This window comes from Pyrus communis, chromosome 8 (assembly GCF_963583255.1).
Source record: "Pyrus communis chromosome 8, drPyrComm1.1, whole genome shotgun sequence".
NCBI classification, from domain to species: Eukaryota; Viridiplantae; Streptophyta; class Magnoliopsida; order Rosales; family Rosaceae; genus Pyrus; species Pyrus communis.
In genome coordinates this window covers 23,602,934-23,620,950 of record NC_084810.1, presented here as the reverse complement: position 1 = coordinate 23,620,950, position 18,017 = coordinate 23,602,934, and the positions used below count along the sequence as shown (strand labels likewise).

General features: G+C 39.8%; 3 protein-coding genes and 1 pseudogene across 3 annotated transcripts; 3 read left to right on the top strand and 1 right to left on the bottom strand.

Moving 5' to 3' along the window:
• Positions 1-5,561: 5,561 nt before the first annotated feature.
• On the bottom strand, positions 5,562-7,633 carry LOC137742180 (small ribosomal subunit protein eS4x-like). The gene is made up of 5 exons (XM_068481967.1): positions 7,517-7,633; positions 7,351-7,428; positions 6,845-7,025; positions 6,629-6,726; positions 5,562-6,237 (listed from the first exon to the last, which is right to left on the bottom strand). The coding sequence occupies exons 1-5, from the start codon at positions 7,517-7,519 to the stop codon at positions 5,803-5,805; spliced, it is 795 nt and encodes a 264-aa protein (XP_068338068.1). The 5' UTR covers positions 7,520-7,633; the 3' UTR covers positions 5,562-5,802.
• Positions 7,634-8,012: 379 nt separating this feature from the next.
• LOC137743916 (mitochondrial import inner membrane translocase subunit TIM22-4-like) lies at positions 8,013-10,466 on the top strand (annotated as a pseudogene).
• A 776-nt stretch (positions 10,467-11,242) lies between these two features.
• Positions 11,243-14,331, top strand: LOC137741463 (putative disease resistance protein RGA3). The gene is made up of 2 exons (XM_068481168.1): positions 11,243-14,107; positions 14,193-14,331. Exon 1 carries the CDS (start codon positions 11,275-11,277, stop codon positions 14,104-14,106), a length of 2,832 nt encoding a protein of 943 aa, XP_068337269.1. The 5' UTR covers positions 11,243-11,274; the 3' UTR covers position 14,107; positions 14,193-14,331.
• LOC137741464 (cinnamoyl-CoA reductase 1-like) lies at positions 14,310-17,706 on the top strand. The gene is made up of 7 exons (XM_068481169.1): positions 14,310-14,443; positions 15,102-15,308; positions 15,416-15,591; positions 15,694-15,879; positions 16,060-16,222; positions 16,861-17,047; positions 17,239-17,706. The coding sequence occupies exons 2-7, from the start codon at positions 15,191-15,193 to the stop codon at positions 17,381-17,383; spliced, it is 975 nt and encodes a 324-aa protein (XP_068337270.1). The 5' UTR covers positions 14,310-14,443; positions 15,102-15,190; the 3' UTR covers positions 17,384-17,706.
• The last annotated feature ends 311 nt before the right edge of the window (positions 17,707-18,017 follow it).

Here is an 18,017-nt window from a genome sequence, read left to right as displayed (position 1 = left end):
GCCCACAAGAAATTTATCAAATGGAAATGCAAGAACAAAATATAAAAGACACAAAGATTTTAACGAGGTTCCTCCACAGTCAGTGTAACTGGAGTACGTCCTCGGAGCAGTAGGAGCTCACCCAATAATCCACTATCAACCAAATAGGAGTTTACAAAGTGTTGGTAATCTCACAGCCCAAATAACCCAATACACCCAATAGCTCTCACACACCAAAGAAACAAATAGATGAAGAAATATAAAGAATAATTTCTTCTCTATACATATAGCTCAAAGCTATTACAACAACAACTACTTTGGTGGATGATTACTAACCAAATGAAGCAGCAGCTTCTTCTTCCTTTTGGGCTCTCTGCAACTCTCCTTGCTCTCTGCAGAAAAAAGAGCTCCCTCTTTCTTTTTTCTTCTCTATTGTTTCCTTCCAAAACCGAAATGAAATAGCTCTCCTCTTTGAACCAAATCATGAGCACTCATTCTTAAAACAATATTTTTTTCTTTTAGCTTTCTGCCAAAACCAAACTCACGGGTTGTGCTAGGGAACCAAAACATTCTTTTCCCTTATTTTCCTCCCCAAAACAAGGAAAGATGTTTCCCCTTTTTGTTTGTTAATTCTAAAGTACGGCCACTTGGCCACTTATTCAACAATCTCCACCTTGGCCAAGTTCCGAAAAACGCCATGATAAGCCAAACAACACAATTAACACACAACATCATTCCCAATCACTAGCAAGAGAACAACTCATGCCGAGCCAAATGCTCCAAAACTCCTACTGCTCAACGCCTTCTTTATATAGGCAAAATGTGAGCCAAGTTCAAGCAATGAACAAACTTGGCTACACCAAAAACCTTAGTCAACATATCAGCGGGGTTGTCTTTAGTTGGAATCTTCAGGAGAATGATCTCCCCTTCACCAACTACTTCACGAACAAAGTGATAACGCACATCTATGTGCTTGGTCCTCGCATGATGAACCTGATACTTAGCCAAATAAATGGCACTCTGACTATCACAATGCACCTCCACCTGCTTCTGATCAACCCCCAAATCTCTAATCAGCCCATGTATCCAAATGGCCTCCTTTATAGCTTCAGCAACTGCCATATATTCAGCCTCTGTAGTAGACAAAGCAACAGACGACTGCAAAATGGACCTCCAACAAACTGGCCCTTTAGCCATAGTAAACACATAGCCTGTAGTAGACTTCCTTCCATCTAGATCACCTGCATAATCTGAATCAACATAACCAACTGCAAAATGACCAATACCAGAGTCATCTCTCTCAAAGCATAAACCAACGTCTCGAGTACCATGGAGATACCTCAATATCCACTTAGCTGCATTCCAATGCTCTTTACCAGGATTATGCATATATCGACTCACCATGCCAACTGCATGAGCAATATCCGGTCTAGAGCATACCATTGCATACATCAAACTACCAACCAAATTTGCATATGGTATATTTTTCATTTGTAGCTTCTCTTGATCAGTTTTAGGACATTGTAGAGAACTCAATTTAAAATGAAGAGCCAAAGGGGTACTAACCGGTTTAGTTGAATCATGAACTCCAAACTTCTGAATCAACTTCTCAAGGTATTGTCTTTGATTCAAACAAACCAAACCCTTCTCTCTGTCTCTAGTGATCTCCATGCCAAGGATCTTCTTTGCTTCACCAAGATCCTTCATCTCGAACTCATTCTTCATTTGCTTCTTCAATTTCTCAATCTCTTCGACATTCTTTGAGGCAATCAACATATCATCAACATATATCAATAAATAAATGAAAGACCCATCTTGCAACTTCTTGAAGTACACACAATGATCATATTGACTTCTAGAATAATTTTGGCCTCTCATAAATTTATCAAACCTCAAATACCATTGTCTTGGAGATTGCTTCAAGCCATAAAGTGATTTCTTCAATTTGGAAAACAAATTTTCTTTCCCTTTCACTTTATACCCATCCGGTTGACACATATAGATCTCTTCATTCAAATCACCATGTAGGAAAGCCGTCTTCACATCAAGTTGCACAAGTTCAAGATCATATTGTGCAACAAGAGCTAACATAATGCGAATTGAGGAGTGCTTCACAACTGGAGAAAAGATTTCATTGTAGTCAATGCCCTCCTTTTGTGCATACCCTTTAGCAACTAATCTTGCTTTGAATCTGACATTGCTATTCTCAGCAACATCTTCCTTCTTGGCATACACCCATTTGCAACCAATAGCTTTCTTACCCTTAGGCAATTTAGCTAACTCCCAAGTCTTGTTTTTCATGAGAGAATTCATCTCATCACCCATGGCATTGCACCACTTCTCCTTTTCCTCACTCTCAATGGCTTCCTCAAAATTGGATGGAATCTCATCAGTGATAATAGGAAGAGCAAAAGCAACATAGTCACTATACCGAGCTGGCTTGGTAATATTTCTCTTTCCTCTGTTCTTGGCAATAGACTCTTGAGGTGAAACTTGCTCTTCAACTTGAATAGAATCTTCAAGTTCAACTTCTTCAACATCCTCATGGTCTTCCACTTCTTCACTTGTAGTGGCTTCGACATCAGCGGAAATAGGATTTGAAGTACTAGAGGCAACTTTCTCAAGCTCCACCTGTTGGACATCTTTCACATTCTTTTCAGAGTCTCTGAACATATTTTCTTCATCAAATGTCACATCTCTGCTGATTACAAGTTTCTTCATCTCCGGGCACCATAACCTGTAACCTTTGACACCACTACTAAAACCAAGAAAGATAGCCTTTTTGGCTCTAGGATCAAGTTTATTTTCAGTTACATGAAAATAAGCAGGTGAACCAAAAATACGAATATAATTATAATCATTAGAAGGTTTTCCAGTCCATACCTCCATTGGCGTCTTACCCTGAATAGCAGCTGAGGGTAATCGGTTGATGATGTGACATGCATAAGTAACTGCCTCTGCCCAAAACGACTTGCTCAAACCCGACTGAGACAACATGCATCTAACCTTCTCAAGCAAGGTTCGATTCAATCTTTCTGCAACTCCATTTTGTTGTGGAGTTCCCCGGACACTAAAATGTCTCACAATCCCTTCCTCTTTGCAAACTTTAAAGAAAGGGTCGGATGTGTATTCACCACCATTATCCGATCTCAAAATCTTAATCTTTCTCCCAGTCTGGTTCTCAACCATTTTCTTCCAACCCAAGAAAATGCTCAACACCTCACTCTTGTGCTTCATAGTGTAGACCCAAGACCTTCTTGAATAATCATCAACAAAGGTCACGAACCAATGTCTACCACTCAAAGAGGGAGTCTTTGTAGGACCCCAAACATCCGAATGCACATAATCAAGAATGCCCTTCGTCTGATGTACAGCAGTACCAAACTTCACTCTAGTTTGTTTTCCCAAGACACAATGCTCGCAGAAATCAAGCTTACAAGTCGTGGCACCTTTTAGAATACCTTGTTTCACAAGCCCTTGTAGAGCTTTCTCACCGGCATGGCCTAATCTCATATGCCACAATCTAGTAGTATCAGAATCAGATGTGCCCATATTTTCTGAGACTACAGATGCTTCACCTGTCACAGTGCTTCCTTGCAATAAATACAAATGGCCACATCGAGGAGCTTTCATCACAACAAGTGCACCATAAGTCACCTTCAATGTCTGCCCATCTGAATGAAACCTGAAGCCCTTGGCTTCCAAAGTTCCCAAAGAAATAAGATTTTTCTTCAAATTCGGTACATACCGAACACCTGTCAACTCTTTAACCATGCCATCATGCAACTTCAAACGAACTGTACCAATCCTTTTTGTTGTGCAAGGATTGTCATCTCCCATGAACACAACACCGCCATCAAACTCTTTCAAGCTTGAAAACCAATCCTTGTGAGGAGTCATATGATGAGTACAACCCGTATCTAACACCCACTTAGTAGCACAATCAAATGATGAGGAAGTGGTTAAAGCAAAATCAGAAAAATCTGTTTCAACCTCAGCAACATTAGCTTCAGAACTTTCTTTGCCTTTGGTCTTCAATCTAGGACAATCTTTCTTCCAATGACCTTTATTACGACAAAAGGCACATTCATCCCTTTCCAAAGGTTTTCTACCTTTAGAGTTTCCTCTAGGTCGAGACTGTGATTTTTTCCTGCTAGAAGAGGATCTCCTCTCCGATGATCTACCTCTAACAAATAAAGCTTCAGAGGTACTATCATGATTTTTATCTCTATGCCTCATTTCATAATTCATCAAGGCATTTGACACATCTTCAAATTTCACAGTTTCTTTACCATGCATAATAGTGGTAACAAAATGCTCATAAGAGTCCGGCAAGGAATTCAACAATATTAAGGCCTTATCTTCATCCTTAATATCCTCATCTAAATTTAACAAGTCGGCAATCAACTTATTAAAAGCATCAAGGTGTCTAATCATTTTTGTACCTTCTTTGTATTGGAAGCGGTAGAGCTTTTTCTTCAAGTGTAGCCGGTTCTCTGCACTCTTCGTCATATACTTGTCTTCCAATTTTTGCCACAACACACTTGCCAAAGTCTCCCGCATCACAAAATACTTCTGAGTTTTTGCAAGGCACAACCGAATTGAAGAGCAAGCCCACAAATTTAATTTCTCCCATTCCAGTTTCGACATAGCTTCAGGCTTCTCTCCCAAGGCGGCAAGAAGATCTTGTTGAGCCAACACATCTTTAACCTCACATTGCCACATCCCGAAGTTGTTTGTGCCATCAAACTTTTCAACTTCGAACTTTGCATTTTGCACCGTAGTTCTTGCAAATCCGGAGCTGCTTCCAAAAGGATTCTCATCTTGCCCGTCTGACATCTTTGGCAACTAAACAGTACCCAAGAGCAACCAGTGCTCTGATACCAATTGTTGTGCTAGGATAGCACCAAAATCTTTTGGAACCAACTCAAGCTAGCCCACAAGAAATTTATCAAATGGAAATGCAAGAACAAAATATAAAAGACACAAAGATTTTAACGAGGTTCCTCCACAGTCAGTGTAACTGGAGTACGTCCTCGGAGCAGTAGGAGCTCACCCAATAATCCACTATCAACCAAATAGGAGTTTACAAAGTGTTGGTAATCTCACAGCCCAAATAACCCAATACACCCAATAGCTCTCACACACCAAAGAAACAAATAGATGAAGAAATATAAAGAATAATTTCTTCTCTATACATATAGTTCAAAGCTATTACAACAACAACTACTTTGGTGGATGATTACTAACCAAATGAAGCAGCAGCTTCTTCTTCCTTTTGGGCTCTCTGCAACTCTCCTTGCTCTCTGCAGAAAAAAGAGCTCCCTCTTTCTTTTTTCTTCTCTATTGTTTCCTTCCAAAACCGAAATGAAATAGCTCTCCTCTTTGAACCAAATCATGAGCACTCATTCTTAAAACAATATTTTTTTCTTTTAGCTTTCTGCCAAAACCAAACTCACGGGTTGTGCTAGGGAACCAAAACATTCTTTTCCCTTATTTTCCTCCCCAAAACAAGGAAAGATGTTTCCCCTTTTTGTTTGTTAATTCTAAAGTATGGCCACTTGGCCACTTATTCAACAATATCAGCATAATACACGCAGGAAGTTGATTAAAAATCGTTCAATACACATCTCATTCCAGCACAAAACATAACAGGATTCAAGCCAGTATAGCAACTTAAATAATCCACAATGCACGGCCCCAAAACGAAAGAAAATAGAACCCCGTAAACATAAGCTGATTAAGTAAAACTGCTTAACTGATTCAACTAAGTACCATTTCTAAAACTACAGGAACAACAATCTATAGTCGACGCCATATTGATTAAGCCGTAGCAGCTGTTTGGGCCGCTTGTCGCTTCTTTGCCTCTTCAATGATGCTTAGCTTGATACCCTTGCCCTTGGGAAGAGAAACCCAAGGCTTGGTACCCTTGCCGATGGTGAACACATTACCAAGACGGGTTGCAAACTCATGGCCGAGGGCATCCTGCACGTGGATGGTCTCAAAGCTTCCCTTATGCTTCTCCCTGTTCTTAATGACTCCAACACGTCCCCTATTCCTTCCGCCAGTCACCATGACAACATTACCAACATCAAACTTAATGAAGTCAGTGATCTTGCTGGTCTCTAAGTCCAGCTTAATAGTGTCATTGGCCTTGATCAGCGGGTCAGGGTAGCGAATGGTTCGGCCATCAAAAGTGTTAAGATAGGGGATGCCCTTCTGCCCAAACTGCACCGATCGGACCTTGCAGAGCTTGAACTGCTCATGGAATTTATAATACCAAGTTGAATAGTTAATCATCTAGCCAAGAGTAGACAACAAAACTGAACTAGATATATTTCAGAAAGTACTCCTCACCACTGACATGTCAATATTGAAAAAGAACAAACAGAAACTTGAAGAAAACTAGACTCCCAAAAAAAAAAAAAAAAAAACCCAAAATGTACAAGATAAAAATAGTGTAGCAGGTCCTAAACTTTCTATTTGTAGAATTAGTTAACTGAACCGCCGATACACCTGAACTGTAGCATTTATTTTGCATCAACACAACAACGAATCTAACAATAATGCCAATACTCCCAGTACAAAATGGCCATGATATACATAAGTTAAACAAAATGTATACATTTCTACAAAACTAAGCACCAACCTTTGCCTCCTCGTCTCTAATGGAGTGGAGCCTAAACCGACCCTTGGTGTCAAAGAGCAGTCGAAAATTCTCATTTGTTTTTGGGATCGAAACAACATCTGAAGACAAATGAAATAACTTTAAGCACATTTCTAAGCATCACAGATACACTGCAATAAAATCATTCCGCAAAATAAGAAAACGGAACTAAATACAGCGAAATTTTTTAGAACATACCCATGAAGCCAGAAGGGTAGGTCTTGTCGGTCCTGACCTTTCCATCAACCAAAATATGGCGCTGCATGAGAATCGAAACAACCTCACGGTATGTGAGTGCATACTTCAACCTGTTCCTCAGGATAAGAACCAGGGGAAGGCACTCCCTGGATTTGTGGGGGCCAGATGATGGCTTGGGGGCCTAAACATACACATTTGGCACAATATTTCATTTAAACCCGAATCAAAATCAGGCAAAAAATTGAAGATAATGTAAAAATTCATCATTTCTTCACTTGGTGTCCCAAGCAAACACATTTGAAACCAAATTTCACATTAACCCCAAATCAAACTGAAGCAAAAATTGTATATTTACGGGGAAACTTCATTTTTCACTCGGGAGCCTTAACAAACACATTTAACGATAAAATTTAAATTAAACCCATATCACAATGGAAGACAAGATTGGAGCTTTAATGAACATTTCTTCAATTTTTTAATTAGGGGAAGAGGGTGTTAGTACTTACAAAAGCACCACCAAGCTTGTCGAGCATCCAATGCTTTGGGGCATTGAGCCGCTTCAAATGCTTCTTCAGTCCTCTGGCCTGCAAAACGCAACATAAACCAACAGTTAACACACACAGCAGAGATCTCTAGAGAGAGAAAGAAGAGGGGAGAGAGAGAGAGAGGTACCATGTTTGCAGAGTGAGATGCAGAAACCACAGGCGAGGAGGGGGAGGAGGAGGAGACAGAGGAACGAGACGGCGGACAGAGGCTAAGATTTATATGGGTAAGCGAATCAGAGAGGGGTTTTAGGGTTGGGCGATGTGGGGAGCGAGATTCAGTGCGGCCGAACTCAGAATAGACGGGGATTTTGAGCGGATCTGATTGGTTGTGGATGTGGGACCCATTGAGTCTAGCAACTCATTTGTTTTCTTTCCATTCTGGGACATGGAAGCAAGAACCACCGTCCGATTACTCCACAACCAAAGAAATAAATGATCATGTCCGTCGGCGAACCCAAAACCCCATACTTTTGAGTCGGATCCTGACGATTTTGTGAATTCGTAAATTGTAATTATTAAAAATCATTCTAAATATTTTTATTTAAAAATAAATATAAATAATACTTGGTAAAATTATTTATATAATCTGACGAACAAGATTCACGATAAGACCCTCGCCAAGGGGATCCTGTTGGACCCTTTCTAACCGATTCAAAATTTTCACTCTCCCCGACTCTCTAGTCAACCGAGTATTTTATGGCCTGCCATTGGTTCCGGTGCCGATACAAGCTTTACCTCAATGGCCTGGAATCCGGAGAGCGAATCTACAGCCTCGAGCGAGGTCGAGAACCCTCCGATTGAGCCATTCGGCTGCCGACGGTGGAGGAGATGCGCGGTCAAGACATTTGGAACAACTGCGCCGTCCGCAGCGTCGTTAGTGGAGTTATGGGTATAGCTAAAGTTCTTTCATTTTGCTTAATTTTTGGATTCTCTCACGTGGGTTTTGGTTTTTTTTTTACTTTCTCTCTGTTTGGCTGCCGAGAAAATGTGGGAAAAGGTTAAGTCTTTTTTTTTCCTTTATTTCTGTTTGGTTGCCGAGAAAACTTAGGAAAGTTACTGTCTTTTTATTTGTATGTGGTCTCAGAATTGTATTGTTGTGGGTTTCAGAATGTGCAGAAGATTGGTGTATTAGTAAGGTTGTGATAGATATAGTCTAAATTTCGTTACTTTAAAATGAGTATTGGGGTTTGCTCTATATAGCGAACTCTACTAGAAAGTTACGTTGTTGTTTACATTGATTTTGGCCTGGAAAAGCACTTGGGAGTGCTTCCCGAGTGCTTCCCAGAAGAGCTTTTTCTATCAACTACAGTTTTTCCATGTACTTTTGTATAGAACTTAACACTAAAAGGATGTTTATTGTTAATTCTTTAAACTTTGGGAATTCCATAGGTGGTGGGCTTGGGTTGATGATGGGTTTGCTTCTTGGAGCGTTAGACACCCCTATAATGCAAGACGAAATGACTGGTAAACAACAATTCATTTACCAAGCAAAGTCGATGGGCCGGAGGAGTTGGAGTTCTGCAAAAGCATTTGCAGTTATGGGATTGGTTTTCTCAGCTGCCGAGTGTGTTGTTGAAAAGGTATTCTGGATATGTCAAAATTCATGATCGTAAATTTTATGTGATTGATGAGGTTAATTTTTTTGCTATAAGGGACTAATTTTGGATTATTGTTTTCAGGCACGAGCTAAACATGACACAACAAATACAGTTGTTGCTGGATGTGTAACTGGAGGTGCACTGTCAGCCAAAGGTAACCAACTTTCTCCATCAGTTATCATTTTTTCTTTATTGATATACAAGGCTTTAAACCAACTATATAATGCGTATTGTCAACTCCGCATTCAGGCACATCACCATAGGATTCCATTTAGACCATAGTGTTCTCTTTCCACTCCTTTGGAAAGTGGAATTGAAAAGTCCATCTTTTTGTTAAATAGTGTTTCAGAAAAAAATCTCGTTCGAGCTTCTGTTTTGAACTGATTTTATTGAGTGTTGGGGTGGGGTAGACATGTAATATGCTCTTTTGACTTAACTGAATAATGGAGTTATTAAAAATTTGACACCTTCAAACGTAAGTTTATGAAACTAGTACCATTGGATACATCAAGTATCTGGCTGAAGACGCCTAAGGGGTTAGTGCTTTGCAGAAACTACGTGGTTTTTTTCTGTTGTCCAAGGACTCTTTTTGGATCAAGGAATTCGTTAATTAGCCATCATGTGTATTTATAAGGAATTCTAGTAGTTAGGCAATGTTAACCTGTATGGGATGATTCTTTGTTGTTTTTATTAATACAGCACAATAACTTCAAATATTAAGAGGTTGCATATTCCTTTATAATTAATCTGGTATCGTAGTTAAAATCAGAGCTTTAACACTTTTAACTGAATTCAGCCAAGATTCTGGTTTTATTTCTCACACGATGTCAAAACAGGAATCTAGACTCCTTGACTCTACTTGTGTAGTATGTTGGTAATTACCATTGACGGAACACTTCCTTGCCCTAGCCTTGACTCGGGTATAGAGGGTAGTCATCGAGTAAGCCTTGACTCAAGTATAGAGGGTAGTCATCGAGTAAGCCTCACCAAAAGATATGTGATATGGGTGAAAGAATGAGTAGACCGGACAAGTTTTGGCCTTGTTGGTGTTATTCTCATCATAGTCCTGCTATCTGCATAATTTGTTTTCGTGCATGTTAAGATTAGACTCTTACATCTCCTTATGTCGTCCTGTTGTAGCTGGTCCGCAATCAGCCTGCGTTGGTTGTGCGGGCTTTGCTGCATTTTCGGTGCTGATAGAGAAGTTTTTGGATAGACATGATTGAGTTTAGTGCGTTGCCCCGTGCTGCCCCAGTTTTGCAGACACTAAAAGTATGACTATTCAGTAGAAAGGCCCTGCGGTGATACAAATGTTTTTGCTTAGGTTCAACTTCAGCTCATGTTATGATTATTTGTCCCAAATTTATGAAGGGATGTTCTATACAAATCCATTGATTTTGTATTATGCTTTCTCTTGACTACAGTTGAGATTTTTATAGTTTGAATATGCACGGCTGCGGGGTTCATAACTCCATAAGAATCTACGCCGTAGTTTTAGCATTAAAATTTTGAGAAGAAGGTTTACACTCTAAAGAAACGAGCTTGCTGGATGAACATTCAGATTCATTCCCAAAGTTTTCGTTATTCCTTTTCCTCCACAGACAGTAAACTGCAGCATCAAGGCAAAATCTTTTTGGTAACAAGTTACCATATTCCTATCTTGGTAAATCAAAAAGCAAACAGGGAAAACAGGGTTTTCCAATCTCTAAGTTAATATTAATTAATGTTAGAGACTTCAATCAAAACCAATAAAGTCTCAATTAAAAAACATTAGTAACTAGAGATTGAATATAATTTTTTCCCAAAAAAATAAAATAATTGCCTAAGAGAACAGCGGCACGAATGCCAAATACCGCTTCACCGTGATGTATATGCTTGCTTCTGTTGTCGAGGATTGATTCGTAAGCCATCATGTTTGTTTATATGAGATTCTGAGAAGAAGCTTTACGTTCTTAAAAAAGAAAAAAAAAAAAAATTAGTTTGCTTGCTGACACTGTCACTGTAGATTCACCCCTCAAAATTTGTTATTCCTTTCATCCAAGGAGAGTAAACAGCAGCATCAAGCCAAATCTTTTTAATAATAAGAGCAAAGAATCTTGCCTTGTAGAAAGCAAGCGGGAAAACAAAGGTGTCCACCGTCTATATAAACTAGCAAAGAGGAAAAGCAACAGCACAACCATCCTGCATTTATTTCCTCTTCATATATACTTTGCTACACTGCCGACTTCTTCTTCTTCTTCTTCTTCTTGTCCACTCTCAACCGATTTCTAAGTTTCTCACCCTGAAAATGGCCGATGTGCTCGTTTCCACACTAATAGAGAAGTTGGCTTCAACAACTTATCAATATGTAGTGGACGAGGTGAAACTCGTTCTGAACGTTAAGAAAGAAGTTGAAGAATTCGCCTGGAATCTCAAGGCTATTGAATCGGTGCTTGAGGATGCAGACAGAAGGCAAATGAAGGAGGCCAATGTGCAAAACTGGCTGGACAACCTGAAGGAAATATCGTACGAAATGGTGGACGTGCTGGATGAGTGGAACACTGACATTCTGAGACAACAAGTTGAGAAACAAGAAGGTGCAACTCATATTGCTCCTCGGAGGAAGGTAAGTTTCTCTATTTTCGCTCGTTGCTTTTGTCTTGGCCAAGTCGGGAAGGTTATTATTCGTCGTGAAATTGCTCTCAAGATAAAGGATCTAAATAAGCGGTTAGCTGGGATTTATAAGCAAAAAGAAATGTATAATTTTCAACTCACTGAAAGAGTCATTCCAAAACAGCAAACTTCGTCTTTTGTTGATATGTCTGAGACATTTGGTCGGGAAAAGGAAAAAGATAGTTTGATAAGGAAGTTGGTGAGTGACACTAGTGAAGAAGGGAGGGGGCCCCTCATCATCCCTATTGTAGGGATGGGAGGCATGGGAAAGACAACTTTGGCTCAGTTAGCCTATAATGATGCCAAAGTTATAACTCATTTTCAAAAGAGAATATGGGTTTGTGTGTCAGAGCCTTTCGATGAGATAAAGATTGCCAAAGAGATTAGTGGTGATGCCTCCTTAAGTTCAACTGGGCTGGATCGTGTCTTAGATTCTATGTCAGGATCCATTAAGGGGGTAAAGTTTCTTCTTGTGTTGGATGATGTGTGGACCGAAGACAGCAAAAAGTGGGATCAATTAAAGATTCCATTGATGCAAAATGGGGCTGAGGGCAGTAGAATACTAGTAACCACGCGAAAACGAAATGTTGCTAGTATGATGAGAGCAACCTCTCACATGATCAATCTTGTAGAGTTGAGTGACGAGAATTGTTTGTTGATCTTCAATCACATGGCATTTTCTAATAGAGAAGTAGACGAGTCTGAGGTGTTTGGAGATATCAGTAGGGAAATTGTAAAAAAGTGCAAGGGTTTGCCACTTGTTGCAAAGACTTTAGGTAGTATGATGAGCGATAAGAGAAAAAGGAGTGAGTGGTTGGACGTTCTGAAAAGTAAAATATGGGATTGGGAAGAAGTGGAGCAAGAAGTTTTCCAGCCATTATTTCTAAGTTACTATGATTTGGCCCCAAGAAATAGATGTTGCCTTCTATATTGTGCTATTTTCCCAAAAGATTATAAGTTTAGTAGGGATGAGTTGATTAATCTTTGGATGGCACAAGATTATCTTAATTCGAGGGAGAATAAAGATAAAGGAAAAATTGGTCAAACTGTTTTTGATAATTTAGTTGCGCGGTCTTTTTTTCAAGATTTTGAGAAACACCGTGACACTGGTGCAATAAGAGGTTGTAAAATGCACGACATTATACATGATTTTGTGCAATTTATCACCAAGAAGGACAGTTTGATTACGGAGGCTGAGGGTGCAAACCGTAAAATAGAGGAACTGGGCAGTAATCTTCGCCATTTGAACTTAACGTTTGAAGGAGTTGTACTTCCTATCACTTCTGGCATTTGCAAAAGTCTACGAACGCTGATAGCAATTCATTCAGGTGTTGCTAGGGTAGACGCTAGTTTTATTTTAGAATTTAAGTGTCTTAGGACGATAAATTTGTCTAGAAATTCCATGGGTGTACTCCCAAAGGAGATTGGTGAATTGGTACATTTGAGACATGTTGATTTGTCTTGGAGTCCAAATTTGGGGAAATTACCAGACGCCGTTTGTGGTTTATACAATTTGTATACCTTGGACCTTCGGGAATGCTGGGCACTTGAAAAATTGCCTGATAGCATGGGAAAGTTGATTAGCTTAAAGCATCTTTACATTGATGGGTGTCGCTCATTGAAGTACTTGCCAAAAGGGATAGGGAGATTAACAAGTTTGCAAACACTAGACGTGTGTCCTCTGTTTTCGGTTGACAACGACGAAGCATTTCAAGCTGGGGATTTGGGAAGTCTGAACCAGCTCCAGGGCAGTCTCAGAATAAGAATTTTGGGGAAGGTGAAAGACGGGAGTGGAGCACAATTGCGGGACAACAAGCAACTTTTTCATCTCCAACTTGATTTTTTAGAAGTACGCGAGGAGCCTGGAGAGACCAGTGTACAAATAATGAATGTCTTGCGACCACATGATGATCTGGAATCTTTAGAGATTCGTTCGTATTCTGGCTCGACCTGGCCGAATTGGTTGGTGTCTTTAAACAAGTTGCGATTCCTTACTCTGCGGTTTGCTTTTAATGGGGGTTGTGAAATTTTGCCTCCTCTTGGAAGATTGCCGTTCCTTGAAAAGCTGTACGTACACTTGATGCTGGGTGTAAGAAAGGTTGGTGGTGAGTTTTTGGGAGTAGAAGATGATGATCAAACATCTTCTTCGTTCAAATCATCCTCATCAATATTATTCCCCAAACTGAAGCAACTCGAATTTAGTCACATGGTGTCTTGGAAGGACTGGGAAGGCGTGAAAGGGTGGAACAAAGTGGATTCTGGAATTACAATCATGCCATGCCTTTCTTCCTTAGACATAAATGGGTGCAATGAGCTAGAAACACTGCCAGATTTCCTATGCGAAATACCGCTGCAGAATCTTACCATTTCTTGGTGTCGGAAACTTGCCCAATGTTGCGAAAAAGGCAGCGGAAAGGAGTGGCCCAAGATTTCTCACATCCCAAACATCCAAATTTGGGACATATAAGGTGAGTTGCACTGCTTTGATTTTTCACTTCATTTGGACATATATAGGTACAAATGCAATTTAACCATTTGCTTTCCAAATTGCAGAACCTTTTTAAAACATCAAACCTTCCACAGATATGGTGCACAGGGGCAAAAAAGTTTCCAGCTTATCTGATGAGCAATATCGAGAGAATTTGTCTGAGTGTCGTCGATGTAACCTGTCGAGATATGCCTATTAGGCACTACATCAAACATTTGACAGGCACAAAAAGGACAAACACCAAACATTCAGAGGGTGCTTGTAAAACCCAAATATACATCTGCACTGGCATATATCGTTGAACCGTTTCATATTGGTGAGTTGCAACTTGTCTTGGTAGTTATTTTTTTGTCTATTTAATTCCAACGATTACTGAAAGAACAATTTGTACAATAGGATAGGATATATACTTATGACTGCCATGCAATGCAAGCATTCACATATTTATGACTTTAAAGACTTTGAAATTGTTATTTGTTTGCCATTTTTTTGTCAATTTTGTCTGTCCCTGCATCGTCGATCAAGTCCACGACCCCCCCGAGGTTCGTCTCATTAAGCAATATCAAATTCCTTCTAATTATGATTATCTTTGGTGCATTCTTTGGTCTGTTTAGAATCACTTCCAAATGTCGCTTTCCAAGTTTATCAACCTTTTGGTGCATTCTCGGTTGCCTTGGCGGAATTTTACAAATTTTTTAGGTGACATTATCTCTTATTTATAATAAAAATAGAAAATTGTTATTGGCATTCTAAATTCTCATTTTGTATTCTAAACTTTCTATAATTAGTAAAAACATTACATTTATGAAGAACGTAGAATAAAATTTTTAGAATGTTAATAACAGCTCTCTAAAAATAATCGATATTACTAATTTAGTATACAAAGAGAAGGCAAGAGTTTTAACTCGAGTTATAGTGTGTTTTATATACTCAATTTCGATCTCCATATCTTTTTATTTGAAAATTCCAATTAGATTTTGGGCCAATCCGATCACCATCAACAATCAGCTCAAGTAAATGAGGGACACACGACAGCTGAAAGCAAAGGGACACAGGAGGGAGGATGTTGAAGCAGGGTGAGGTCGTATGCGTTACCGGTGGAAGCGGCTGCATCGGATCCTGGCTCGTCCGTCTCCTCCTCCACCGTGATTACACCGTCCACGCCACCGTCAAGGATCTCAGTAACTTCACCCTTGCTTTTCCCCTTATCTACACAACTGCCACAGTTCCATTCATTCCATTCGCGTTCAGTCCAAAATTAATAACGCCGTTGTTTTGTTTGTTGCAGAGGACGATGGCGAGACGAAGCATCTAGAAGCGTTAGTAGAGGGGGCAGAGTCGCGCCTCAGTCTCTTCCAGATCGACCTCCTCGACTACAACTCCATACTCGCCGCCGTCAATGGTTGCTCCGGCGTCTTCCACCTCGCCTCTCCCTGCATCATCGATCCAGTCCACGACCCCGAGGTTCCCGCCATTAAACAGTATCAAATTCCTTCTAATTTTGATTATATCTGATTAATTATGCGTAATTTTGAAAACGTGGTGCTTTTTTTGTTTAATCTGCAGAAGGAGCTCCTGGACCCGGCGATCAAAGGAACGCTCAATGTTCTGACGGCGGCGAAGCAGGCTGGGGTCGGCCGTGTGGTGCTAACGTCATCGACCTCCGCCATCACTCCCAGCCCAAGCTGGCCGTCCGATAAGGTCAACGGCGAGGATTGCTGGACAGACACTGACTACTGCAAGCAGAAGGGAGTGAGTTACTCCAATGCCTAGTTGTGTTTTGAAAAACCGCGGTTTATATACGGTTTATATACGGCTTTTCCCCTGCTTGTGTTGTATCTTTCATCTTTGAGTATTAATTCTTCATTTTTAACTACTTGAAATTTTCGCAATTGGGGACTGTAATGCTGATTGTGTTTGGTGTTTGGCTAGTTGTGGTATCCATTATCGAAAACGCTGGCAGAGAAAGCTGCGTGGGAATTTGCCAAGGAGAAGGGGCTGGATGTGGTTGTTGTGAATCCAGGCGCGGTGATGGGCCCTGTTATCTCGCCCAGGCTCAATTCTAGCATGTTAATGCTCCTTCGCATTCTTGAGGGTACTTTTCTCTGCAAATTTGTATTAGAAAATCCTCTATGACTGCACGTAGAAGTAGATTGTTGACTTTATTTATCCTCTAGCTCTGCCCTCTTAAGTTGTTTGAATATTCCACTAGCGGTTAATGTTCTCTTGCCTGATAGTATGCCATGTAATGTTGCAAAATTTTCACTCGAATCATAAATTTAGATGAAATTTGATCTTTGATTGACAGTTTGTACAATGACATATCATCTCAATGGCAAGAGAACATTTCCCATTTATTATGTATGATGCTGTGGTTGGTTGATGAACTAAAAATGAGGTAAAAATGAGGTATTTTCATTCTCTTAAGACATTTTTGCTAAAGAAAGATTGAGTTTGGTACCTCAACACTTGGAAGATTTCTTCTTTCATAACAGTCAGAGATTGCTAATTGTTTTACCAGTTAGTCCGTAAGCTTGAGAAGGTAGATTGTGTGAGCATGCATGTGTGTAATCATAAAGGAACTCTTCTACACCTCTTTTTTAAGCACATGTTTCTTTAAGTTCTAAGGACTTTCGATAAAGTTTGTTTTGGAGAGGACTGAGAAAAAGGATGAGGCCCTAGAAAGTAGAAACAACATATATATAGTTTTGAGTTGTTCGATCTTTGCTGCAGGCTGCACTGAAACATATGAGGACTTCTTTATGGGATCTGTGCATTTTAAAGATGTTGCTCTCGCACACATTTTAGTGTATGAGAACAAGTCAGCGACCGGTAGGCACTTGTGTTTGGAAGCTATATCACGTTATGGTGACTTTGTGGCAAAGGTTGCTGAACTTTACCCTGAGTACAAGGTTCGCAGGTAAGTTTCGGTCCACAAAATGCCTTTGCAAATGAAATTGGGTGCATATCTTATGTTTTAGATGTTTGGTTTCCTGATAAGTGAATGTTTCGCTCCATTCTCGCTTGCCTTGGCAGAATTTTGTAAATTTTTAGGTGGTGTGAGTGCCTGATTTTGAAAATGATCGAGCTAATATGTTTACCTTTGTGTAGTTTGCCAAAGGACACCCAACCGGGCTTGCTGAGGGAAAAGAACGGAGCGAAGAAGCTAATGAACTTGGGTTTAGAATTCATTCCCATGGATCAAATTATCAAGGATGCTGTTGAGAGCCTAAAGAGCAAGGGATTTATTTTATAAATAAAACTGCACGGATATGAAACTTATCAGGGATCTAGGTATCTCTTGTACTAGTAGCGAGGACATGTAATCTGGTTGTTTCAACTCCTTTGAATATTCCTTTTTCTGTGAAGAAAATAATATTAATATGAGTGTACGATAAGTTTTACCTTAAAGTTCACACTTTAATCGGGGTAGCTGAAAGTTAGAATATCAATGCATTGTTGGACTGGAATGCTACGTGGTAGCTGTAGCTGTAAGTTAGAATATCAATGCATTATTTGACTGGAACGCTACGTGGTAGCTGTAAGTTAGAATATCAGTGCATTGTTAGTTCTATGTGATTGTGCTAATTGACAGAAGCTATAAGGAACTTTTAAGTTTAAGTGATTTCCATGGCCACTAAAGTAATCCTAATTTGGTTTCTCTTAAGTTTCATACAATGCTTGCTTCGACCAAGTGGGAGAATGTTGGAGTAAAATCCCGTTCTCACAAGATTTTGTGGTCTCACAATCATTGTAAGTTACGATCAAGTTAGAATTAGGGAATTAACTTGGACTTTGTCTGTTGCAAAAAGAGTGTAATATTAAGTTGTTATTCTTGTTAAAGGGGTTCCTAATCCTGATTGGTTAAGGAGATATAGACATATTCAGTT